Below are 26357 nucleotides of genomic sequence, written 5' to 3' on the forward strand. Positions count from 1 at the left end.
CAGCGCTTCTCAGGGAGGGTGTGCAGGTGAGACGTGGTCACCTGCGCCAGCCTCCAGGAGCACCCGGCCGCCCATGCCCGCTGCTCAGCCAGTGCGCCCTGCACCCCTGGAACCGCGCTGCACCCCACACTCCAGCTCAGTGTCCCGCTGGGCCCTGCAGCCCCCTTCTGCCATGTCCTCCTCATTTCCCTGAATTTCTACGGACAGCGGCGTCCCTTGGGTAGTGAACCATTATTTTTCCCCAGCTCTTCCAGTGTCCTCAGAGGGTCATGTAACACTTTCCACATGCCACATTGTTTAATGATCCCTTTTCTCATTATAAAAGTCAAAGGACTTATCATGATGCTTGGATAAAAGTGCATATGGACACAGAATGTAAAATATGATATTATAGATTGTGGATTTATGCTGGCATCATCTCAGCTAATAAGTCTGTGGGAGACAGGAACCCTAAACCTCGTACCAGTGGACACAGACCCCGCATGAAGGCAGCAGCCGAAGAAACCATTCTCGACAAAACCTCTGTCTCTCCGTTGCCACCCCCCCCACGCCTTCGAAGTTCTGACCGTTCCACAGGGGGGGGTGTGTCCAGAACTCCATTCTGTCCACCGCCTGAAGGACACGGTGGACAAGGCACCCCCACGGGCCGCTCAGCGCCCCCAAAGGCGTCTCAGAAGACTGGAGGCGCCGTTGGGGGGGAGCTTCTCCATCCAACCTAGTTCTGGCCCCAGCTCCAGCACCAAAGTCAGTTGTCCGGAGTAGCCAGAGCAAAAGATGGGGGATCCGATGTCGCCGGCGAATAGACAGGTGAACGAGTCGGCCCGGCCCCCGGAGACACGGGGCGTGCTGGGAGGCAGGGCTCGCCTTCGGTGTGGTCATCACCCCGAAGGTGAGCGTGGGGTTCACCCCCCACGTCCAACGGCTCACACACCACCCGAAGAGCCATCGCTTCCGGTCTCTGTAGCTACAGAGTGGCCGGTCCCTCCCAGAGGGACAGGATCCTGGGGAGCACATGTGGAGTGGGGAGCCCAGGTGGGAGTGGGGGACGTGTGCAGAGGTGGGGAGCTCAGGTGGGGAGTGAGGGCGGAGGCCTGGTGTCACTGCCGACAGCCCCCGCAAACAGCCCACCACACCCATCACAGCCTCCTGCCCTCGAATGGCCACATGGCCGTCCCTGACACTGCTGCTCACTCTGCCCAGACACCGGCTGCCCTGTCGGTTCAAGGGACCCTCTACCTATGGGGTCCTCGTCAGAAGAGGGACACGCGGGGGTGCAGACACGGTGGCAGGGAGACGGCCCCAGAGACCCGCGGGAAGAACAGCCCATGACGGTGGAGGCGGACACGGCAGTGACACGTCTGTAAGCCGGGGGGGCCCCCAAGAGTTGCGACGTCCCCAGAAGCTGGGGGAGAAGCAGGCCACCTCCGGAGCCTGTGGGGGGGCCGAGTCCGCCTGCACCGTGAGGCCAGACCCCTGCTGGCCAGGGGCCCAAGAGGGTGGGAAGGGACAGCTCCGTCTCCACGTCCAGGCGGCAGACAGCACGGGGGGGCCCCTGGGTCAGGAACTCGGACACTCCAGGGTCGTGCCGGGGTGCGAGTGGCCTTGCTCACCAACAGGCAAGAGGCGACAGTGACAGGAAGTCAGCAGGAGAGGCGGGGGCGGCCCTGCAGGCCTGGCAGCTTCCAGAAAGGCCTTCCGTCCGAGAGGGCATGGTCCACAGGCCCCTGGGGGAAGGACGCGGTCTGGCTTGTTGGTTCTGAGAGCCACTGGCGACGGACAGCAGAGGCCCTGGAGGGGCCAGGGCCGAGATGGGCAGGCCGCTGGGGAGGCCGTGGAATGGGCACAGGGACGGGGAGAGCAGGAGGCAGAGGCACCTGGAGGGCAAGGGAGGCTCCGAAGGCACAGCGGAGGCTGGGACAGCCGTCCGCCTGCCCAAGGGGGCTATCGGGGGACCGGCGAGTTCTCTGGCCAGGCGCCCCCAGCTGTCTTCATCACCCCTGCGTCCTCCTCTCCCGCTGGGGGCACTCGACAACGGGCCTCTCCACAGCCCTCCCCGGTCCGGTGTCCGAGCCCGTCCAGGACAGCACCCCCTCCCACCGGGGCTGGGGATCCACCGCATGTGGTTGCAGCCTGGCGTGTGGAAGAAGGCGCCGTGAGCGAGGATGCATCAGGTCACCCGTCCGGACACGCGCCCTCCTCCCTCAGGAGCAGTTTCGGCACAGACGGCTCGGTGCCTGTGCGAGGCCGCCCCTCGCCGGGGAGCGGGGCGTGGAGAGCCTGGTGCCCAAAGTGTAAAGAGTACCAAAGTCACACGTCCTGGTGATACGCACGTGTGTGTGTGTGTGTGTGTGTGTGTGTGTGCGAGCACCCCAAATAGAGATGAGCCTGCCCGGCGCCGTCACCGTGACTCACGGTGTGCAAGACAACAGGCTTAACTGTTTTGGGTTGATTTGCTCTGATTTCAGAGTTACTGTTTCTGAAGACGGCAGCCTCCGAATCGTCAACGTGACGAAAGCCGACGCCGGGAGCTACACCTGCGTGGCCACCAACCACTTCGGCACGGCGAGCAGCACCGGGAGCCTGGCCGTGAAAGGTACGGGCGCGCCCAGCGTGCGCACGGCCGTGCGTCTGCAGTGAGGGGGCTCCACTCACATCAGTTCCCACTGTTAGTGAATGTCAGTGAGTGACTGCTCATGCCCCAGCGTGCGGCTCACGGTCCTCGGCGGAGTGCCGGCCGGCCGGGGGTGCGAGGGAGGGCTGCCTTGTTCCGGAAGCATCCGGCACGGCCCTGGGAGTGCTGGCCACCGGGCCCGTGGCGGGTTGTCCCTGGTGTCATCGTCGGCCGTTTAATTAAATTTCTCTGCGGCCTCTGCAGATTGGAAACCCACGTCTGGAAACACCGTGCTAACAAATTAAAAACCCGGGACTCGAACGCTATTTTTAGCAGCCAGTGTCTCAGCAGGGGCCCTGGCGACTCATAAAGGCACGGTTCCGGCTCTTCGGAGCCATGGACGTGGGTCGTTCCAGGAGTGGAGGGCTTCCACCTCCCCCAGCCGGGCCCCGTCGGCTTCAAGGACAGGGAGCTGCCCGCACCCCTCCGCCTGGGTGCGTCCTCGCTGATGTCAGACGTGCCCCCGTCCCCCCCCCCACCAGCTCTGAGCTCAGCCCGAGGCAGGAGTCTGCCCTCCCCACGGTGGGGGATGGGCCGGCCGAGACCTGTGAGGGGCGGGGCTTTAATGTGTGTGTTGACTGCCTTCCTGTCCCCTCGTGTCACCCTCCTCACGGGACGTGTGAGTCAAGGGGTCTCGGCGATGACCTGACTGAGGGTCACGGAGCCCAGGGTGGGACTTTCTGAGGGTCCCCAGCAGCAGGAGGGAGGTTTACCCAGGAACCCCGGGTCCCCAGGTCTGTCTTCCCCTTGGTCCTCCCACCGCACCAGGGTTTTTCGTCACATGTTTCCTTCTTTCTCCACGCCAGGTGGGGGCGGGCCATTTCCCGTCTCTCCACGCCAGGTGGGGGCGGGCCACGTCATCCCCTCCCCTCCCTGCTCGCGTGTAGCTCCCCGTGTGAAGTAAGACAGCCCGCAGCCAAGAAAAATACCCAGAAGAGAGTATTAGCCGCAATTTTAATTTAAAGAGGAACATTGAGAATCACCTAATTGCGTGTGCTGGGGTCCTTGGAAGTTGGAGATCTCCTACCGTTGGGGAAGGCTTTTATCCTAAACACGGGCGCCCGCACAGGCGGCCCTGGGCGCCCCGGGCCCGGACGCACGTCTGTGTGGGGAACGCCTCGGCCCATACGCCGTCCTCAGGGTGAGTGGCCGGCGAGCCCACCCCGTCTCACGGGGCCGGGCCGGGGGCGGCGCCGTCACCTTCCCGAAACCAGCCTCCAGCGGGAGGCCCCGGCTCACGTGGGCCGCCTGAGCCGCCGAGGGAGCCCGGGGGTCAGCGGGGACCGGAGGGTCCCCGGCATTCAGAGCTGGTCCCCGTCACCCAGTGCGCGCTAGCCGCAGAGATGGAGGCAGATACCGGGCAGCGGTCTTCAGGAGCAGTGGGGGCGCGGGGCTCAGAGCCGGGGGTCTGGCTCGGAAGCGCCTTTTTCCCATTTCACGGGCTGTGTGACCGAGGACAGGTGACCAGCCCCCGCGGGGCAATGACGTTGCCGACCGCGTAGGCCATGGTGTGGAGCTGGCCGAGAGGATAACCCACGGTGCGTGCTGGGCACGGATGGCGAGGCTGTTCGAGCGTGGTTGGGGGCAACAATGTGGGCTCAGTGATTTGTAGTTTTAACGGGACGTCCCACCTACTGTGTCCTGTGCTGTGCCTGAGTGAGATCTTGTCATGTTGCAGAATGACGTGCTAACCACTTTGTGGTGAAGGGGTCTGAGACAAAGCAGGGGCGTTATTCGTGCCGGCCCTGCGTTAGCAGCCGTTGCTGTGTCTCAGTAAAACGGCAGCGCTTCCACCCCAGACCATGGCGAATTGGACATTTAGGAAGTGCCCCCCCAGTCTCCCCCCCCAGCACCTGAGACTCATTAATGGGGTGCAAGTGCGCCGCGGAAAGAAACGGCTGAGCCGGTGAAAGGTCAGAAAGAGGTGAATGTAGGAACCACGCATGGCTTTTCCCACACAGGAACAGGTGACGTCCTGCCTTCAGTGGCCACCCTGGTCAGCCGACTCCCTCAGCCGCTAGGGGAGCTGGCCAAGAAGAAGTCCCGTTTCTGTCGGGGTCCATGTCCCAGCCACTCCTGCAGCCCCTGGTCACACAGCCGCTGCCAGCCCTGCAGCCTCGCATCCACACAGACCCACAGCCTCGTAGCCACACAGAGCCACGGCCACACAGCCATGCAGACCCACAGCCTTGCAGCCTCGCAGCCATGCAGCCACACAGCCACACAGCCCCGTAGCCTCATATCCATGCAGCCTTCGTAGCCACGCAGACCCACAGCCCCACAGCCTCACAGCCCCATATCCACGCAGCCTCGTATCCATGCAGCCCTGCAGCCTCACAGCCACGCAGACCCACAGCCACGCAGCCCCGCAGCCCCACGGCACCACGTGTGCAGCAGGTGCCAAACCCTGGCGCCGAGCCCCCAGTGCCCAGTGACAGAACAGGCCTCAGGCGTCTCGTGCTCCAGTGGGAAGAAGAGCCACAGAGACAGCAGCCCGCACCTGCTTCCGAATCCAGCCACTTCGCTCCTCGCCTCCCCGTGGAGTGCGGACACTGCTCCCCAGCCGTGCGGGGGGGCGGATCGCTGTCTGTAGGTGAACTGGGTTTTCCATGAGTTTCCTTCGATGTGTATTAGGAGAACGCTGGTTTCTCCTTCCGGCAAGGATTATGAAACAATTTCCTCTAAAAACAGAGTTCAGGAGAGAAGGGAGTGGTTTACAGAGAAGTGCTGAGCACACGCTGTCACAGAGGGTCCGGGGAGCCGTGAGGGCGGTGCGTGATGGCTGGGAAGCGGGACTCGGCAGCGACTGTCGGTGGCCTTCCGGAAGGACCCGGAGGCAGGTGTGACGGGCCGGCACACCCCACCTGTGCTGGGCCAGTGTTTGCCCGGGGCACGCGGACCACTTTGAGGCCGAAATCCCCCAAAAGAAGGGAAAGGGAAGGGCTGGGCAGGAAGAGCGGATGTGCCGGCGGGAGGCGGAGGTGAGCAGGGACCATCAGGGGCGTGGGACGCCCCTGCCCCAGGAGCTCTGTCTGCAGCCTCCCCGCAGGGGTCCTCTGACGCTCACCTGACTCCTCTGGACAGAGTGGGGCAGAGAAAGGACTCTGGGTTGTACACGGTCAGGGTGGTGGCCGGCTGTGGGCTGGCCACCGTGGGCGAGGTCGCAGGCCTCGGACGGCCAGGAGTCTCCCTGCGTGGGGTCCTGATGCCCCGGGGCTCTCAGTTGTCGTCCAGTCCTCGGACTTCCTGCCTTACACAAATTTCCATTTTCAAGCTAGCTATAGCGTACCTGAGGTTTGGGGCCGACCCCCAAATCCCAGCCCAAAGCGCACCAACTGGCCTTGAAACAAAGACAGGCTGAGCGGTGGTCAGCATGGAATGTTCTGAGATCCCTGTTTCAGCTCCCCATGTGCAGCCTTTGCAGCGCCCCTGTTCTCGCACTCGCTGGCTCCATCGATGGGCTCTGCGGCAGGAGTCCCCTCGGCAGGGCAGAGACGGCGGAACCCACACGTCCGTCCCTACGCGGCGTCCTCCGCCTGGCCTCCCCGCAGCTGAGCCTACAGTGCTCTCTGCTCGGCCCGTTACTGAGAACAGACAGTGAACCGACCCCTCGTCCCACAAGCAGGTCCCCTCCCCGGAGAGACCCTCAGAGCGCGGCCCAAGGTGCGGCCCGCCAGGCCCTGCACCACTTCCTGGCACCTGGGCCGGAGCGTCTCGTCCTGCTGGGCCTGACTGCCCGCTGGGGTCGGCGCGAGACTTCTGGCCCAGGACGCCTCACCCCACCCCGTCCAGAGTCCTCGGCCGTCAGGGGAAACGCCGGAGGAGGGGCAATCGGACCGTTGAGCGAGAGAGAGGAGGGAGCCAACGCGGCGGACAGCGGACGGGAGAGTTCGGTTGGTTCCCCGGCAGCCGCAGGGGCCTCCCCCGCCGGGCCGGAGTGCAGAGTGCAGGGGGAGTCTCAGGCACAGCACACACACCCCCCCCCGGGGGGGGGCTTCAGGATGCTCGTCACCCCCTCCCCCCCGCGGTCACCAGCCCAGACCGGCTGGCCGCTCCCCACTCGCTCGCACACTGTTCCACTCAGGCGGCGGCGAGTTCCCTGTGCAGCCGTCCTGCACACCCCCCACCCCGATTCCTCGTGGACGGGACGGGTGTCTTACGTTCTTGTTCTGTTTGTTCAACTTTTTATCTGGCGCGCGGAATTCCTTTAGGGAAAACTGGTACTTTGACTCACTTTGGTGGGCGAGAAGGCCCTCGGTGGACAGGGTGACAGCCTCGGGCGCTCCTGGCCCGGGCGGACCCTCTGCCCTTGCTGTTCCCCCCGACCGAGGGACGGGGCGCCCACGGCCTCCGCCGGGACCGCTCAGGGGCTCCCTCCCGGCCACCGTCCCCCCCGGTGACGATCTGCGTTTGGAAGAAAAGACGCTGCCGCACACACATGTGGCAGCCGGAGAGGAAATGCACTCGCCGACTCGAAGGGTGTCCGCAGCACGGCCACGGGGCGGCCTGCCACACTCCGTCTGCTGACCTGTTTGACGTGGAGCAGTGCCGGCCTCTGCCTGCGCGGCGGCACCCACGCGGAGCCCTCCCGGCGGGAGCCTGGTGGTGGAGAGCGTGCTGGGGAGGCCCGTACCTTCTCGGGGAGAGGATCCGGGTTGGGCCCATGGCAGCCGGGCCCGGCAGGGACGTCCGGCTGCTCACCCGCCACAGGAGTTGCCTTCTGCATCGACCCTTACATCGGAGCGCGCTTCAGCCTAATTAGAGGCCTTCCACTGGAACCAATTATTTCTGGGCAGTAATTAAGGGTCTTTCTAATAAGTGAAATGCAAATTCTGACCCGAGGCACCTGGAGTCAGAAGGGAAGGTTTGTTGTTAGAAGGGCCAAACGCTCGTGACGGCAGGTCCTCTGGCCCAGGGACACCGGCCAGAACACTTCAAACGCGGGCTGTGTCAGGCGTGAGGCCTACCGCAGCGGGGGCGGCAGCTAGCCGACGTGGGTGAGTCCTGGGCAAGGCAGGGGGCTGATGGCGCCTCTCGTCCTGCCTGTGCTCACAGGGCACGTGCAACCCGGGACTCTCTTTCTCCCAAAACGTGAGGCCGAGGCCGAGATAAATCAGAGCGTAATTACTCCCCCCGCCAGCCCTGTGGGCCCGAACGAGGGCCACGTAGAGTCAGCGGACAGTCGCCCTTGGCAATGTCCATCACCGGTGGAAGGACCCCCTTTCAGCCCAAGGCTCCCTGCAGAGGGTCTGCCCATCTCTATTGCACCGAGGCTGAAGTTCGTGAAGACCGCAAGGCGAGCCGTTCCCCTGCCCACCCCCGCCCCGCCTCCAGCCGGCCGCCACGTCCCCGTCCTCGGTCTGGGAGGAAGACGCCATCCCTTCCCGTCATCCCTCCCGACGCCAGCTCGGCCCCGGCACACGGAGGCCCCTGCACTGAGGGCGGCCTCGCTGTCTTGCTGTTGGTGCTAAAAACAGACCGTGGGCTGACCAGCCTTTGCCAAAATACCCACCTCCCCCGTGGGCAGGGAAATGCACGTTTAAGCACAGTGTGGTTTGATATTTTTTTTAATTGACATGTAAGATTGGTGAAAGACCAACATGGGACACACTGCTGGTGAGAAAGTGAGGAGGATGGCGGTGAGCAGGTGAACTTGAAGACGTGCGAGCCCGCGGCCCAGCGACCCCATTTCTGGGGCCGCCTCCGGAGGAGCCTCCCCCGCTCTGGTGCAGACTCGCAAACACGTGCATCGCGTCCCCGTTTGTCCCAACGAGAGACGCAGCGGCAAGTTACGGAACACCCCTGTGGCGTCGTCTCATGCATGCGCGGGAGGTGACTCCCTGGGAGGTTGGGGGCAGAAGGGAAGACCACGGAATGCCGAAACGCAGAAATGCACGCTCAGCACGAGCCCCAGCTCACGGCGGCAGTGAGGGAGGGGGGGCAGACGGCCCACGGTGAGGCCTGTTAGCCGCATCGGCAATACTTGATGAAGGTGAATTTGTAACGTGTATGCGGAGCGGGGAGGGCTGGAGGCCTGTACACGACGTTAAAGACCGTTCACCGTGGAAGCGGGAACACACATACCGGTCAACCAGAATGCTGCGGTTTTGGGTGTAGACCGCGTGGACCTAGAACGAAGACGACCTCGGGGGAGGCTGCTCCCAGGTGGCCGGACGGGACGGTCGGAATCGCGCGGACGGCGCCCGAGCTCCCGCCTCTCTCGGACGCGGCCGGACGGACAACCCCTGCCTGCCCGTGACACGGCACCCGCCAGCCCACATACTTTTCTCCGAAGGAGAACGCTCCCTGTGGGGTGGAACCCATGGTTTACCTCCTAACGAGCGCTTATCAGTCAGCGTGCACGGGAGAAAACCCAGAAGGCGAACGGAAGCCGGCTCTTCGGCTTCATTACAACCCGGGGCCCGTAACTACTTTCTGTGGTGGCGGCTGGAGGAGACTCGTGCGTGCCGACCCGGTCTAATGGGACGTATCTCCGCCAGCAGGTAACAGGAAGGGTGTTGAAGACATCCATCTGGCTGGCTCCGAGGCCCCCGCGCCGCGCCCCTCACGGCCAGTCGCGGCCGCACCCATCACCTCCCTTCGGCCGGTTACCGTCGGCGTGACTCGGCTCCCTCCTGGCAGGGCGCTGCCCCCCCCGAGGCAGGGAGTTGATATTAAAAGCCATAGATCTCCAGCCCGCCTCTGCCACCGCCTCTGAACACACCCCGCCCCAGCGGTTATTGAAGTTGCATGTTTCTCCAGTCCATACATACACGCCCACCGCCTTCTCACGCGTGTCCTGCTCGGGGCCGTCTGCCTGTCACCCCTCCTGTCCCCGAGCCGCCCCCCCGCTGCTGAGGGGCCGGGACAGGTTTACACGGAGCTTTTCAGCCCACCAGACGTGTGAAGAGCAATGTGGTTCGTCCTCACCCAGGGCGTGTTTGCTCTTTCTGTCGTTTCCAGAGCCGGGGTGGGTACTAAGTGGCTGACTGTGTGCTGAGTGAAAAGGGGAGGGAAGGGGAGCACTCTCGTCTTTCGTTCCTAGATACTGGGGCTCCCTGCGGTTTGGGACGGGCTCTCTCGGGCACGGATGGGCTTTACGTGGGCGTGCTCTCCGGCAGCACGGGGTGTGTATGTGTGTGTGTGTGTGTGTGCGCAGCTCGCGCACGCATGTGAATCCATCATCCGTTTGTGTTGTCATGGGGGTCCCAAGGGGGAAGCCCCCACCTGGCCCCAACTCCGTGAAGAACAGTTTGGCCTCTCGCAGACCCTGAGCCAGAGAAGAAACGGGTGAGAATGACTCTCAGTGACTCTCCTTCCTCTCCCCACGCCTGCACTCGGGGCGGGGGCAGGAGGGCAGTGCTCCCCAGGGGGACACCCTGCCGAGCGGGGGCTGAACTGCTCCGTCCGTCCTGGGCAGTCGGGTCTGCGCCTGACCGCCCCCGAGACGCACCGGGTCTTCAGGCCACACCCAGAGTCCGACCAGGAGGAGAGCGAGCTCGTTAGCTCCTCCGTCGTCTGTCCCGTGAGAGCCCCCTCGGAGAGGTCGGCACGGCCGTCCGTGTCTCACACGCAGCCCCAGGAAGACGGGCCTGAGGAGACGCCAGGCTGGGGGGGAGGAAGCGTGAGCAGAACCTTCGTGCCTCGGCAGCCCTTCGCGTGGCCCCCGGCCACTCTGCAGTCCGTGCGCCCAGGTCCAGGAGAGGGTACTCGGGAAGATGGGGCCGCCAGCTTGGAAGGTTCCCCAGACGGGAAGACTGCATCACCCCCCTGCCGCCCCCCCCCCCGAGCTCTCCTGTGCTCGCCCTTCAGCCGCAGCAGGGCTCACCTGCAGGACAGGTGGGCTCTGTCCAGGGGAGCAGGGCCCTAGCGTCCAGCCAGGACGGGCCTCAGCTCCCCTAGACTTCCCTAAGCCACACCCACTCCCTTTATGGGACCGCAGGTCTCTGTCCCCATGGACTCGCCCTCAGCCGAGGCAGGACATCGGTCCCCATGCTGTCGGCACTGACACTCCTTGATGGGCAAGACGGCGGAGATGCCACTCCAGAGACCGGCACAGGTGCGGAGGGACGAGGGCATAGTCCGCAGATGCAACGGGCACGGCCGTTTCCTGCCCTGCGGACGCCAGTGAGCCGTGGGCGTCTCTGAACCCGTGTGCATCCCGGTCCCTCCCCTGGGGACCCCAACTGCCCCAGTCCCAGGGTGGGGGGAGGCCCAGGCGGGGCCATGCTCACCAGGGGGCCCAGGAGAGGCCTGCATGGGGCAGGAGTGTCGGACCAGAGGACGTCCTTCGTGGTCAGTAAAAGGAGCAACGTTCACATAATTAGTCCGTGCAAACAACGGAAGCAGCGCCCTGCTGGTCACTGGTGACGTCCAGTTGCAGCTGGACCTGCACTCTGGGGAGACTCAGACGCAGGAAGTGTCAGACGGCAGCGGGGGGGGGGGGGGGGGGTCTCAGTGGCCCACAGGCCACCCCGAGCCCTGGAGCGTTCTCAGGGCCGACCAGCGCTGCCCGGGCACGCGCTGACCCCTGCGGCTCGGACGCTCTGTGCGTCTGTGGTTTTGAAAACATGCGTCTCCACCCCTGAGCAGAAAGCGTGCCCCTGGGCGGCATTCTGTCACATCGGCTTTATTTTCTCATTTTCATCTTTCCGGTTCTTTCTCCCAGCATGCGTTTATCCATAATCAGCAGCGCAGTGCGGGTTGAAAAGGTCATTCTGCTAATTATGAGTAGCACGGTCCTAAAATAGAGCCCGACAGCAGCACCACTCCTCCAGTTAATGGCACGCTGGGGGCGGGGAGGGGGTTTGGTAAGCGATGCCTCTGTCCATCGCCTGAGCTTTGAACCTGGAGAGGTGGTCACGGCCGTCTGGCACACAGCCGTCCGGTGTCGGCTTTGTCGCTGACGCGGCAGACGGCGGAGGCTCCTGCCGCTGAGCTCCACGGTCAGCGGCCCTGCACCAGCCGCAGCTTCAGGCGCCCTCGCTGCGGACCGCGTGCAGCGGGACCGAGAGGCATGCTTCCCGCCCGTCCAGCCGGAGGTCGGCACTACCTGCCCCCGGACTCGGGGACTGAGGAGCAGGGGCGAGGGGAGGTCAGGGAACGGGAGTGACAAAAGCACCCGGCGTGCCTCCACGTCCGTTGCAGACCCTGCTAACCGGGCGATTCACACAGCAGACACGACCCGAGCCGCAGACCCCCTGCGTGTGCCGCCGGCCAGCGTGCGTGATGCCCTGAACTGGACAGAGTGCTTGTGGACAGGGGTGGCGTTCCGGCAGGCGGCCCAGGCCTCACCGTCCCCACTGGTTTCCGTCTCCGCATGCCCGACCCCGCCCAGCCCGCTGTGGGCAAGCCCTTTCACACTCAGTACCAGTGGGTCCCCTCGCTCCGTGGGAGGGGCTGGCCCTTCGGTTACTTGCAGCTGTGAACCTAGCAAGCAGAGGGAAGCCAACCGTGTCGGGGACACGAGAAGAGGACTGAGACGGGGGTCCCCGCCATCTCTCCGTGTGCAAGTCTGCACATGGACCCGTCCCCCCCCCAAATGGGCATCTCTCTGCCGCACCCCTGCGTCATCGGTGGGAACAGAAACTCAGTTATCTGAGTGGCACCGGCGCCTCGGGGTCAGCCAGTGGTTAATTGGGGCGAGAAAACACAAGCCATTATCTTTGAAAAATCGGAAGCAAATGGAGGCAGGTTGCCACCTCTCACCGGGAAACAGATTAGTCCTCTCCGTAATGAGGCTCTGCCTTCTCCGAGGCTCCCTGGGGCGCCCGGCCGACTGCCGGGAAGCGGGGCGAGGGTGGATTCGGGGTGCGAAGGCGGTGGTCACGGACATTCCCTCATTGTGATGGATATCTCCAGTGGGTCCGACTCCCGTGTGTGGAGGAGGAGGTGTGTGCTGAGCCCCGGCCCCCGCGGGGCAGGGCGCCGGCCCCAGCTGAAGTCATTAGCGGGCCAGCCTGTCTGGGAAAGTGCGTGTCCGCAGGAAAAGCCACGCGGCGCAGACAGACAGCTCTCGTCCCGGCTACTTATCTTCACGGAGCCCCTGCCGGGCTGGGCGGCATTACAGCTCGGTTTCCGCAGAGACAGAGAGAGAGAGAAAGAGCAGGAGAAGTAATGGAACAACAGACAGCACGCTGTGTTGGAAAGGCTGTGAACAATAAGAATTTGGGATCGCGTGGCCTCCCTTCCCCAGACTGTGTGAGTGAGGGAAGGCTTGCAGCCGGGTCGGAAGAGCCAGCCCCGAGGTCCTGCCCACCTGGGCCGTGGTCCCTGCCCTGGCCCTGTCGCCCGATGGGCACGCTTGAACACTGTAGCTTCTGTGTCACCTGCTATTCCTGTTTTATTCAAGTAAAGGGAGCAGTGACACGATAGCCACCAGGAAATGACACGGGCCACCTCCGTGTCCTGGAACACACACCACCCCGACTGGGCGAGGCCAATAGGAGCCAGTGAGGAAACTGAGGCTGGGAAAGGCCGTGCGGAGTGCGTGCCCTGGGAGCCAGAGCCGGCTGGTACCCAGGCGTGCGTGCCCTGGGAGCTGTCCGCAGGCCAGAGCCCCGCCCGGGGACTGCACGTCCCACGTCGCTTCCACTCCACCATCTGCGCGACTCTGAGCCCGAGAGGCCCGTGACGAAAATGGAAACGCTCCCGCCTGGGCGAGAGGCTGGGAACATTCAATGAGACGGTCCCTTGCGGGACCCAGCACGGTCCCTGTCCACGTGGCAAACCTACAGTCCACCACGGGCATCATCGTTGCCCTTTGTGTGTGGATGGGTGGCCCGCAGCTCGCAGTGCCTGGAGAAGCCCGCTGTGAGGCCCCCGAGCAGCCCTGGGCGCCGGGCTCAGTGTGGGCGAGACGGGAGGAGGCCCGTGGAAAACACGCGTTCTGGCCGAGCGGTGGGGCCCGCCCAGCTGGCGCGAGGGAAGGACCCTTCCGCCTTCCGGGAGTGGTCTCCCGGGCCAGGGAGCTGGGTGCAGCTCAGGGTCCCTCCCACCCTCAGTGGCCTCAGCCAGAACACGAGGCACCTCTGTTCCGACTCTTTACGCACTGCTGTGTCTTCTCTTGTTTTTGGCTGGTTTGTTTTTTGCCAGGTGGGTTCCTCTTTTGTGTCTGGTTTTTGCCAGTGGGTTTCTATTTTGTGTGTGGTTTTTGCCAGTGGGCTTGATAAGGTAAATACCCCAGAAAGTAAGAGGGTGTGCATGTGAGAGAGTGTGTGCCTGCACACGCTCATGGATGTCTGCACTTCATGTCACTGAACTCACGTTGTTACCGTAATAGTATGAGCTCTTCGAACAGTTTTTCCCTCGGTGACAACCCCCCCCCGCCGCCCCCCACTCCCTAACGTCCTTGAGGCACCGAGTCCCCCGAGACCTTCAGCTGCCTTCTCTGGCCACCTGTCAGGAGGAGAGCCTTCCTGTTGGTCCTGACTGTGGCGCCTCCTTCTTCCCTTTCCCAGCCCTTCCCCAACCTACACGCACACACACGGGCGGTGTTGCCTCCTCGTGCACCCAGCGTCTGCCACCTTCGCACAGATGCAGCTTCCGGGGCGGGGGGGGGGGGGGGGGGGGGGCGCTGAGCAGCCGGCCCGCGCCCGCAGCCTGCAGTGTGTGCCTGGCACGCGGCAGGCGCTCTGAAACTGTTGAACGCTTGTGCGAATGAACGAATGAGCGAACGGATGAACCGCACACTCAGGTCTCCCTCGGCGGCGTGTTAGAACCCCCTCGTCTCACCGTGATTCACGAGCTGGCCCCGGTGGGAGCGCCCTGGGAAAACCTTGGAGGAGGTGGGCCCGTGTCTTGTAGCCCCCCCGTTTTTGCAGAGAAAGGGGGCGTGGAGATTGCACCCCCAGGCCAGGGCCCCGCAGCCCGTGCCTCCTCCCACAGAAGCTCAGCAGATTCTCGCCGTGAAAGCAGCCGCCGAGCAGGTCGGTGAGGGGCAGGCCGGGGGCAGTCCCAGGTCCTCCGTGGGGCACAGTGACGGGGGCGTGGGCTTCGGTGCCCGGCAGCCGGTGGCCTTCCTGTCCGGCTGCCCTGCGGACTGGGGACAGGTGCTGTGCGGCAGGCAGTGTCCTGCTTCTCTCCAGGACAGAAGCCGCGCCTCCCCCACCGGTGCCTGCCGCCCCCTCCTGGTGTCCCAGTGCCTGCCCTGCATCTCTCTGCGGCCCCCAAAAATGCTCCAGCAGCCCAGCTGTGCTCTGGAGTGGCCCCGAGGCCCAAGAGACCAGTGGCCCCTCTTCTCAGAAGAAGGAAAGCATCGCTTCGTGTCTGCTGCTTCTGTCTACGTTGCTCACCCTCGGGCGTGTGTCACGAAGCCCACCAGCCAGCGCTCGCTGCGGGCGGAGCCATCCCAACCTGCGCAGCCTCTTGCTCCGCGCCAGGTCTGGGACAGGCCAGCACCGGCTGCCCCGAATCCCGTGTTCTGGGGGGTCGGCGGCCTGGGCGTGGCTCTGGGATGGATCTCTGAGTCCCCTGCTCTTTGTCAAGGGGGCAGGCCTGAGGTCCCCGCCGTCTGACTCAGCTTCCCCGTAGGACTGCCGTCGTGTCCATGATGCCAGCGGACTGTTCTGTGCTTGGACAGGTGGGTGTCAGCTCCCCTCAGTCGACAGCCCACAGGAGGTGCCCCCGGCTCTGCCTGTGCTGTCGTCTCCAGCCTGGACTGAGGGGATGCCGCCGTCCGTCACGCTACCGGGTTCCCTTAGAGCATCCAGGAGGGAGCTGCCTCTGCCTAAAACCAGCGTGTGGGAACAGTACGTCGGGGCAGCTGGGTGGGTGCTTGCTCTCCATCAGGAAAGGGAATTCCCAGGGGTGGGTGCCACCCGGTCCTCGCCCGCCTGCAGGATGGGCCGGGCGGCGCATATGCTGGCGTGGGGCGGAGCAGGGCAAAGGGACAGGTTTGGTGCCAGGCCGCCGACAAGGTGCCCTGCTGTCATGTCACGAGGCTGCCGTGGAACTCGCCACCCCAGGGGGAGTAAGTGGGGCGCGCTGAGGGGCTGGGGCACCAGGGGTGGGCCAGGACTGTCCGCGCAGCGAGGCACACCATCGGACAGTGAGGCAGTCCGAGGTTTGGTTTCCCTCCGACTCTTCCTAAACGGTTCCACCTACTGACCTTCCCACTTCCGCTGCTCAGAAGTGCCACGCGGCCATGGTTTGCCGGGGAACCCAGTTTTCTCCCCTCCATCGGCACTTGGGGGGCCTACTTGGTTGGGAGACAGATGTCCTTCTGTCCCAGGGACTTGGGGGATTGTTGGTTGAGAGTCTATTTCTCTCATCTTTGACCTGCTCTGTTCATCTAGCATGGTCCTGTAACTTCCTCTTCCATCCTTCCTGGTCTCTTTCCTCGAGTTTTTGCTCCTTTCTCCAGAAATGTTCTCAGACCCCTCTCCCCGACTTCTCTCACCCCCACCCCTGCCAGGCGAGCATGGGCAGCCGGCTGCACACCCACCCGCCTGCTGGCGGAGGCAGTGACCCCCAGGGGAAACCCATGGAGACGGGAGCAGGAGTGGGAGCCCCCAAAGGCCCCTGGCCTGCTAGGGTGACCCACACAGCACTCGGGAACTGGCCTGCAGGGGTGCCCGAGGCCACCGGCGGCACAGTGTCCGAGGGACATCCTACCCAGGAAGGCGGCCTGCTCGGGGCGCTTCCCCGGTGCGCGCTTAGGGCTCAGGGCCTCCTGCCCACTGACCATGAGTTTGCTTCCCAGCATGCCCTGTGTCGGCGGTCACGGCCGCCAACCATCCCCTCTGGCCTTGCAGGCTTGTGCCTTTAAAGACAAGAACCCCGCACTGCTGTTTAGAGGGGTTTAGAGCGTCCCCGGAATCCGAACAGAGTGATTATGAAATGAGATAATTTGTGGCAAGGAGCTAGCGCATCTCATACATAATCATAGTGATTATTTCTGTTGCTTTTTTATTATTCTGCTCTCGTGCAGTCACCCCAGGCTGCGCGTGGTGTTCGGCCAGCCGGGAGCAGGGGGTGGGAGGGGCCTGTGGAGTCGAGGCCGGTGGGATTTTCCTCACGGGGGCCGTGCCCGCTTGCGTGGTCCTTGGCTTATCTGTGTGGCCGCGGTCATTCGGCCGGGTGTGCGGTGGAGGAAACAGGGGTCGGTCGAGTGTGCGTGCCACCCAGCCGCGACACAGCGGGGGTCCTGCGTCTGCGCCCCTCCGTGCGCTCGCTCCTCCGCACTGGGGCCCACACCTGTCGCTGCTGGTCAGCCCTGCCCGGTCCCCACAGGAGACCGGGTCGCCCGCCGCAAGTCGGTGCCCACCCCCCCTCCCCCGCCCCCAGCACAGGCCTCGGCAATATCCTGCGAGGCCGGCCATCTCACAGCACGGCGTGGGGGCTCACGCTGAAGCCCCCCAAACGTACTTGTAGTCCTTGTGGGGTTTGCGGCCCCCGGGGGACTGTGAAATAGAAGGCAAGAGGGAGAAACAAAGGCTTTAAAACTGGTTTCATGCTGTAAGGTCACAGACATCACTGGCTAGGCCTGGCCCCAGTCTCCCACGCCCCTCAGTGAAGCACATTTCTGGCCACGCCTCCGGAACCACTGCAATAACCCACAAAGGTGGCCGTGGACGCCGTCAGCGGAGCAGGCCGTCAGCTGGCGGGTTCGGGGGTTCCCCGGGTCTCAGTCCTTCCGGCCCAGGGCCGAGCTGTCCTGTCCGCAGCGCTTCTCACAGTGCCCAATGGTGTCCCGAGGTCCACGGGGGGCCTCTCGCCGCTGGTATCCCTCCGGGGCCACCTTCCAGCTCGGTGCACTGCCTCGGGCGCAGGCACTTGAGCAGTACTGGCGCCGTGGCCCCGGTGCGGGCTGTCCTGGCAGAGAGACAGGCGCCTGTGCACGGCGGTGCTTCCCTGTGGCTCCCTCACGGGCACTCACTGAGCATCTGTGCTCATGTTCCGGAGCTGTCACTGCCGCATCCTCCTTGGCTTCCTTGTCACACTGAGGCAGACCCTGTCATCACTCAGACACCCATGCAGAGAACCATCACTTCCAAGTTGCAGACGAGAACACTGCAGCCCGGAGACCCCGAGAGGCCGGCAGGCTTCTGGATGGCCGCACGCCTCGTCGGCACCCGTGCCCACACCTGGAGGCCGGTGCCCGGGGCCCGAGACAGAGGGCCGTCCCCACTGCACCGCACTGACATTCTCAGGGAAAACCATGCCTGCCTTGGAGGGTCCCCTAAAGAAGGTCTTTGGCTGGAAACAACCCCCAGCTGCCGTGTCGGAAAGAGGCTCCAGGCCTGGGCTCGTTTCCAGGGGCCCCAGGCTCCAGCGTCTTTCTGGGCCCCAGGCACCATCCCCCCTCCCCTGGGGGAGGAGGGGCGGGCGTCCTGCCGGCTGCCAGGCCACCCCGGTGAACACCGTGCGCCGTGTGAATGGCGCTGTCTGTCCCTGAGCGGAGCAGCTGGCCCCGGGGAGCCTCCCAGAGCGAGCCTGCTCTCTCTGAGCCCGTCGGGGTCTGCACCTGTGGCAGAAATGCCGTCCGGGGCCATCGTCGGGTGCGAGAGACTCGGGGAAAGGGACCGGAACCCGTTTCTGAACGGTGGATGTGCCTCGTGCGTCTCGCCTGCCGGCCGAGTGGACACACCAATTCTTCTCCCAGAACTCGGAGTTTGTGTCTGTTGGACGCTGCAGCAATTTGCAAACTCTCTTTCCCCTTCGGCATCGCAGCCCAGAGCGGCACCCAGGGGACCCGACCCCGGTCACACAAGTAAAGAGCGTGTATTGGCAGTAACGGAGGCTGGGGCCTTGCCACTCTGTCTCCCCGACCAACGGTGAGCTGCTGGGCTCCGGCGTACAACCTGGGGAGGGCGTAGGGTTCCTGGTAACATCTACGAAGGGAGCCTGAGCACCAGGCACCTGCACGCTCACACACACCTGGGAGGTTCCATTTGTCTCCATTCAAGCACGGAGCGTGTTTCTGGAATGAACAAGCAGTTACTTTCTTCAGCTGACCAAACACAACCAGAAAGCGATTTCCCTTTCTGACGCGATAACCCCACCTCCGGCGCCTGACGGTGTTCGATCCTGGCCGTGGCTCCGTGTCCTGGGGCGGTACCAGCACCACAGTGCTTCACAGAATCGCGGCAGGAAACCCAGGTGTCCCTGCAAAACACAGTCCACGGAGACGTGGGAAACGAGGGACTCGGTGTTAAACCAGAACTCGCCCCCCCCCCCCGAGTCCACCTGTGGGGGAAGGAGCAAGGCGCAGCCACCTGTGAGGGATGACGCTCCCAGAGGCACGGCTGGCCCCACCGAGGCTCTCTGCCTCACTGGCCTGAAAACCACGGAGTGGAATGTTGTTCCACGGAAGACTGTCTTTCCACTTCCCAAACCTCCTTCGGGGGCTGCTGCCTCCCCTCGTGTCGGTATGGGATCCGGTGGCAGCTCATGGCGCCCCACTCCCACGCCACCCTGTGTGTGCGGAGTCGGGGAGCGCCAGGAGCCGGGACACCTGCTGCTCCGGCCCGGGCCGCCTCCTTCCTCCTGCTGCTCCCGTCTCGTTTCCACCGCCGCCCTGCCTTCCCCCCTCGCTCACCCTCGCGCCCCCCCCCCCCCCCCCTGCAGTAGGCTGATGTCCCCAGTACCCGCTTCAAAGGCAGGAAAAGCTGTGAACATCTCTCTGAAAATAAACGAAATTACGCTGCTTTCTAGTTCCCTGACCCTCCACTGATTTTCCTTCCTCTTGGATCAGTGACTCTCAGTGGAAGGGTGGGTGCCCCGGCTCCGGGGTGGGACATCAGACAGCTCGGTGACCCACACGTCCACCCCCGGGCGTGGCTTCCTGCAGCAGGCGGGCTCCCTGCCGCGGGGTCCTGGCTGCTCAACGTGCAGGGCTGGGACCAACCTGCTCCAAGAACACCCCCCCCCCCCGGCTTCATTCTCCTTCCTTAGGATTGCACCGACTGTGCACACGGACCAGGCTCGGAACCTCGGGGATGGCAGGAGAAATCTCTTCTAGCCGCTGAACTCAGGTCTCCTGCCGCCCCCGCCCCGCACCCACAGGGGCGCCTCCAGGGTGGGGCCCCACAGCTGTTAATGCTAGTCCAACCTGAAAGTTAGCCGGGGGGAGGGGGGCAGGGGGGAAGTTCCCTTGAGTTGCCGACAAGCCCCCCGGCCAGCTAGTCAGTAGGGGCCCGGACCCCCCGGGGGGCGGGCGGGGTCGCTTGAATTTGCTTTGCAGACAGCTTTCCGAATCCTCCTGCTGCATCAGACAAAAGCAGGGGGGCTCGTGCCGTCCCCAGAGGTAGGAAGACCCCTGCTTTAAACTGCGCATGCTCGTCTCTGACCTTTCCTGCGATGCGTAAGCAAACAAGAGAAATGCCGCTCTCCAACGGGAGAATTAGTGCCCGGGAGACGCGGCGTCCTTGAGCTGCGGAGGAGTCGGAAAACCGGGGGAGAAAGTTGCCGGGTGAGCAGGCGGGAGGCGGCTTTCTCCCTGCCTGGGGCCGCAGCGCCACCTGCTGTCCACGCGGAGTCCTTCCCGGCAGCGCGCGGCCCGCAGGGCGCAGGTGGCCCGGGACCCTGGGAGGCACTGCCCGTGGCCCTCCGCCCTGTGCCGGCCTCAGGGCGTGCCCTCCTCCGGCATCCTCTGCGGGGGAGGGGGGGGGGGGGTCTGTATTTCACTGACGCCGAGGGGATGTCTTGGGGACCCTTCAGCCCCGTGACGCACAGGGCAGGTCGCTCACGGGCCGTGCGGGGGCTGGAAAACAGGCGCGGAGTCGCCCTCCCCCCACGGGAGGAACCCCTGACTCTCTGACGGCAGTGTGTCCCCGCGGTCACGAGAGGTCGTCGGGGCCCTTTTAGCATGTCCCCGGAGTGCCAGGAAGTTGTTTTCGTTCTGCATCCGCATGCGGGCGCAGTTCATCAATGTGTCGGAGGACACACTTTCCCGATGGTGTGGATGGGTCGTCTCTCCGGAACCGCAAAGAAAGCGCCACAGGGAGAAAGTGCGCGCGGAAGCACAGCAGAGCCCCGTGTCTGCGGGCCGCGCCAAGAGTCTCCTTACTCCTGGGGGGTGCCAAGGCCCCCGCGGGAAATGCCTCCCGTTGGGGAGGACGCCCCGGCGGAGACACCCGCTCCGCACCACGGCGCGAATCCCACGCCGGGAGTCTTGCTTTCCCGGTGGCAGGCGAACAGGAGAGCAAACGAGCTGGAAACGAATGGTTTTAAGACCAACTCCAACCTGCTGATGTAAAATCAGAACTGCTCAAAACAAAGCTCCGCGTGCAACACTGTCTCTGACTTGGAGACCTGGAGGCCCCCGGAGCGTACGGGTGACTGGCCTTGGCCGTGAACCCGCGCCTGCGGGGCACCCTGGACCGGGCGCATGCGCAGCTTCGTCCTCCCCCGAGGTCCCCACCCGGCGGGAGCGCGCTCCCGCGCCCCACACCAATGCGTTTGTGTTTTTCACCCCGAGCCTCTGAAAACCGGTCGGTGGGCGCTGTGCCCAGGGGCGGCCTGGAAATCGCTCTGCAGAAACCGTCCAGGGGGCGCGCAGTCTGACCGGCGTCGGCCCGGTGCTCGCCTTCGATGTCACCGGCCGAGTTACACCGCCTGTTCGCAGCGCCAGGTTCCACGGGGCACGAGCGGCTTCACAGCTGCGCCTCCGGTAGCGCCCCGGGCCCTGGCCTGGCTCCTCGGCCCCCGGAGAGAGAGCCCATTTCCGTGTCTGAGATACCATCGCTGGGTGGTTTTTTTCTTTCCTTTTTCCAGCTGGTTCCTTTCCCTTCTTCATACAACAAGGTCATATTTTAATTGTGTTAACAAAAAGGTAAGATACGCAGAAAAAAATAGCCTATGTTTGTTTTAAGTTTCTTTAAATAATCAATTCGCAAGCATAGCTGCTCCATGGAAACCAGATCTCAGCGACTAGGACCTGTCTGAAAGAAGGCCAAGGTCGACAGGAGACCCCAAGGAGCGATAGTGCCGCCCACGTGGAGACTCGGAAATGGGAACCAGACCCGTGGGTGCCCGGCGTGCCCCGGCTGGTGCCGCCCTGAGTGTGTTTTACCTCCCAGGGACACTGAGGCTCCTGTCCCCGCCTGTGCCGGAATGTGAGGGTGTGGGTCTCCCCTCCCCGCCAGCCAGCGAGGGACCTCCAGGAAGATTCAAGAACTTGGCAGGGAATTTATCTGCGGTCAGAGGGGCGGCCCGGCCAGGCCCGTGTAACACAGGGCGCAGCGCTTCGGTGCCCTATTTGGGGAGAACCCTACGTCCCTCATAACCAGATTTAGAGCTTCGCTGTGCACCCACCGCAGACGGAAGGACGCCCGCAAGGGGCAAAAAGCTTCCTTACAGGGTGAACTCCCAAACCGAAATTCCAGAGACTGCCAGGAGGGGCAGTCAGCAGGTGCAACAAGCACAGAGCGCACAGCCGCAAAGGGAGCGATGGCGGGGCAGGGTGGAGAGCTTTCGGGGGAGCGTGCGGATCGGGCGAGGGCCCCTCCCACACCTGCGCCCTCCCCAGGTCCTCGCCCCGCCCTGGCCTCCCCCCCACCAGAACGGATTCACTGCGGAAAAGTAACTCGGGCGAAAAGAACCACAGGAAATTAGGCTGTTTGCTGCTTTTGCCATGCAGGCCCTAGAGAAGGATAGTCAGAAAATTAAGCAATTTTTCTTCTATTTAATGATGAATTGGGCTCCAAAGGCTTCATATAATTTTAAGTAATGAGTTGCTCCTAACAATCAGTATTTAATGAAGGTGTCGACTTCAGCTTCCCCCCCACCCCCACCCCAATAAAACACAGCAACTCTGAGTACTTCGATTTTGGTAAAGCGAGGCATTTTCTGTACTCATTCTTCTTCCAAGACGGAGCACAAAACTGACTTCTTAAATGGGATGTGCCCTGGAATTAGAGTTGGCCGTCTTTTTTACTTTTTTCATGGCATAGCTGTTGAAAACGCTTACATTTCAATGCACATGAAGGCAGTCCAGTCCCACCCTCCCTGCCCAGCCCGGAGGAGGCGGCAGGGGTCGGGGGACCAGGGCAGGGCGGCGAGGTGTCTGGGAGACCTGTGGGGAGCCTGGGTCTGTGCCCCCTGGAGCCCAGGCAAAGGGTGGGTGAGGGTCGGCGCAGAGGCGGTGGGTGGGCGGAGGAGAGAGGCAGTGGACAAGGCTAGGGAATCGGTTATACTGAACAAAACACATGTCGATGCAGCAAATATGTGATGTGTCTGCATTTACTCATTTACAAAATGTAGAAATCATCATACATGTGTAGTCACGTGTGATACACACACATGCTGAGGGCGCCTGGAGCCAGCAGCGCGCGGTCACCCACGCCTGGTTTCTCACGCTGGGGTGATGAGGCAGCGCGCCTGCGTCCGCCGTGGGGGGTCCAGGGAAACACGACGGCAGGGACGGCAGACTCGTTTGTCTCATATCTGTGTCATGTGTGAGCGAAGGAAATGCCGGGAGACATGAACAGTTGGGCGCCCGTGCGACAGCTCTTCGTACTTCTCTGGCAACATGTCTGTGGGTTTGGATCTATTTGACACCAGCTTGTATTTTTAATAAACTATTTTTTAAAAGCAAGAAAAAAAATAAACCCTAACCCAGACCACAAAAGTCAGCAGCTGAGCTCAGCGGAAGGGCCGGAGTTGGCACCCGAGTGACCTGCCGGTGGCCCCTGGAGTCGGGGTCAAACACAGCCACAGCACGACCACATCCTGTCCCGTGGCGGTTGCAGTTCAGGGCCTTATTTTCACGGGTCACCGGCACTGCCCTTTGTAGTCCCCGACAGCTCGGCTTTAACCAGCGGGCGAGAAGGGACAGAGCTGGGCGCCGGGGACCTGAGTGTGAGACTGGGTCCCTGCCCCCAGGAACCGGGGGCCATGGAGACGCCGGATACGTGTGAGTGACTCTCCACAGCCACGCCCAAGCCTGTCCTGGGGGAAGTGGGGCGGGCCCAGCGCTGGCGGGCTCCACGTGGGCGGGACCCCCGGAGAACAGTGGGCGGGGCGGAGGAGGTCATGTGACCTTCAGAGACCACTGGCTTCCTCCACCTGGCCAGCCCTCTGTTCACCCAGGCACGCCGCCTGGGGGCGCCCACCTGAGCGAGCACCTGCAGACGGTGTGGCCCGCGCTCTCCAGGGCGCCCCTCCGGCTGTGGGAAAGGCCTGCTACCCGAGAACGCTCCGCCCCCACCCGGGCCAGAGCCCACCTACGCCTTCCGGTAGTGCAGTCACCTTCTCGCTGCCTTGGGACAACACAGAGGAACCGAGTTCGCCGCCCGCCTGTGCGCCCTTCCCGGATATGGAGACCACCTGTGTGCGCTCTGACTTCTCTTCCCCACGCCCATGCTTTCAGTTGTTTTAGCTGCTGGAGATTTATGAGGTCCTTCACTTCCCTGGGCCCACGCACTTGTATCTGCGTCTGAGGTCGCTCCCCATGAGCAGCCGCCTCATCGGGGCAGATGCAGCGGGGTCCGTGCCTGTCTCAGGGAGGGTGCATCAGCTTGGGGGGCTGCACAGCCCCTCGGTCAGTGCCGTACTGGAGTCGTCTTCCTGGGAGCGGCCCCTCAGTCTCCCCACCCCCACCCACCTCCGCCCCTGTGCGGCTGATTGACGTGGAGCTTTCGGCCTTTGTCCCTATTAAATCTTACCCTCGGTGAAATAATTTGTCCAGCCTGAGGTCACTGTGACTTTTGATTCTCCTCTGTGTTTAAGGTGTCCCTTTTAGATGCGTGTTTTATGCAGAACTGACCAACAGTTCATCCAGCGCTGACGGTCACCCCTGGAGACGGTGTGTCCAGGCCTGTTGCGGTCCTCGGCCAACCGTCTTTGCGGTGGCCTCGCCCTCCATCACAGGCCATCTCTCGTCCCGTGCTCTCATGTCACTGGAGGCGAGCTGGCTGTCGGCTCTTGACTGGCTGCTGTCCTAGAAGGGTCCTGCTTTCTAAGCTGCCTGTGAAAACGAGGGCAGGCCCAGGGCACAGCGGGGCCACGGGCTGCCGTCAAAGCCATGGCCTTCCAGAAACTCGCCGCAGAGGGGATACTGCCCTCTGTGCACGGGGACGACTGAAACATGGGTGGGGCCCCTCCCGACAGGCACCAGGGGACCCCCTTGGCACTGCGAGTGGCAGACAGGCAGACACATGACCGGCTGCAGCCAGGATGGGAGAGGGCAGGCGAGACCCGGGAACGCGGACCCTGCGCTCCACGAGCCCCGGGTTCCCAGGCGGCAAACACCCCGAGTGGGGGCACAAGGCGGCTCAGGTAATAATCAGTGTCACAACGTGTGCGTCCAGTGGTCAGCCTCCTCGCGAGTCGTGGTTGACAGTTAACTCTCCCTCTCCTGGCTGTCACGGTCTCCAAAGCACTGAGTGTATTTTATCCTCGGTGTAGTATACAGGATGCTACCGAACAGAAAGGGATACTTTTTTATTCCAGGAGAGTTAAGGCACCTTATATATTTATACATACATAACACATGCATATATGTAATATAGTATGTATGTGTGTATATATTATATGTACATTTAAGCATAAATTTCCTAGAGATTTCTTTTTTGTTTTTTTTTTAATTTACTTATTTATTTTTAGAGAGGGAAGGGAGGGAGATAGAGAAAGAGAGAGGAACATCAATGTGCAGTTGCTGGGGGTCGTGGCCTGCAACCCAGGCATGTACCCTGACTGGGAATCGAACCTGCGACCCTTTGGTTTGCAGCCTGCGCTCAATCCACTGAGCTACACCAGCCAGGGCTTGAATTTCCTAGAGCTTTCAATGCAGCATTCTCCACCGGATGAACCAACCGCCAGCAGGAAAGTCAGGGGTGTCGGCCCCGCCCATCCTCGCCACTTAATCAACATCCGAACCCAGACGCCGAGTCACATCTTGAGCTTCAACTGCCTTTGACGGCGCCGCGCACAGAACAGTAGTTGGTGTGAGCCTTCAGAACAGAAGTCGTAAATGTGGGAGCTTCCTGATCTTGATGAATTAAAACCAAAGGAAGGGAGACAGGGTGTTTTGAAGACGCCATCTGCTTATCTGTGTACCGTGTAAACAGCGTGAACGTGAGGACATGAATGAGGTGGCCCGCATCAGAATTCGCAGCAAGCACACGGGTGCCGAACAAGCACGCGGTTGGAGAAAGAGCAGCTCGCAGGGACTTGAACCTGCCCGGTGTAGATCCTCCGGTCCCCGGGAGTCCTCCCTGGCATGCACGCAGTGCACGGCCTGCTTCGCATGGACCGCGGCCACTTCAGGGCACGGGACGTGACTCGGTGACAAGAGGAAACACTCGGATGCTCTGTCGGTGGCACAGGGACGGAGTAGTAATGCCTGACTCAGGGCGCTCTGGTCCTCAGAGAACAGGCAGCCGAGGTCACCAGTAACAGAGCTGTCCCGGGCCCCTGCGTGTGCATGAAGGGGTGAACTGTTCTTTGGGAGACAAATGTCATTCAAACACGTGAGCCAGGGTGCAGGTGGCTCTCGGCATCCGGGTGTGTGCCAGCCGCCAGGAGCTGTCCCAGAGCCCAGGTGTGTTCTTAGAGACGCGAGCCGGCAGAGTCGGCCGCACCTGTCAACTGGCGGAGCGAGCCCCGCCAGCGCTGAGGCCTGGGCGTGAAATCCCGGCTGTGGGCTCATTACTCCGGCAGTGAGGCTCTCAGAAACCATCCTCACCCGGTGGCCTCCTTTGAGTTTATTTTGCATTTAAATAGCTTCCTTAGCTACGCATAA

General features: G+C 63.0%; 1 protein-coding gene across 1 annotated transcript in view; it reads left to right on the forward strand.

The window, feature by feature from the left end:
• CNTN4 (contactin 4) overlaps nt 1-26357 on the forward strand; it is a 249765-nt gene that overhangs the window by 192333 nt on the left and 31075 nt on the right. The window contains 1 exon segment of the mRNA XM_036030242.1: nt 2466-2593. Within this exon segment, the coding sequence (XP_035886135.1) occupies nt 2466-2593 (128 nt within the window).

The sequence above is a fragment of the Phyllostomus discolor genome, chromosome 7, assembly GCF_004126475.2.
Source record: "Phyllostomus discolor isolate MPI-MPIP mPhyDis1 chromosome 7, mPhyDis1.pri.v3, whole genome shotgun sequence".
Classification (NCBI taxonomy): domain Eukaryota; kingdom Metazoa; phylum Chordata; class Mammalia; order Chiroptera; family Phyllostomidae; genus Phyllostomus; species Phyllostomus discolor.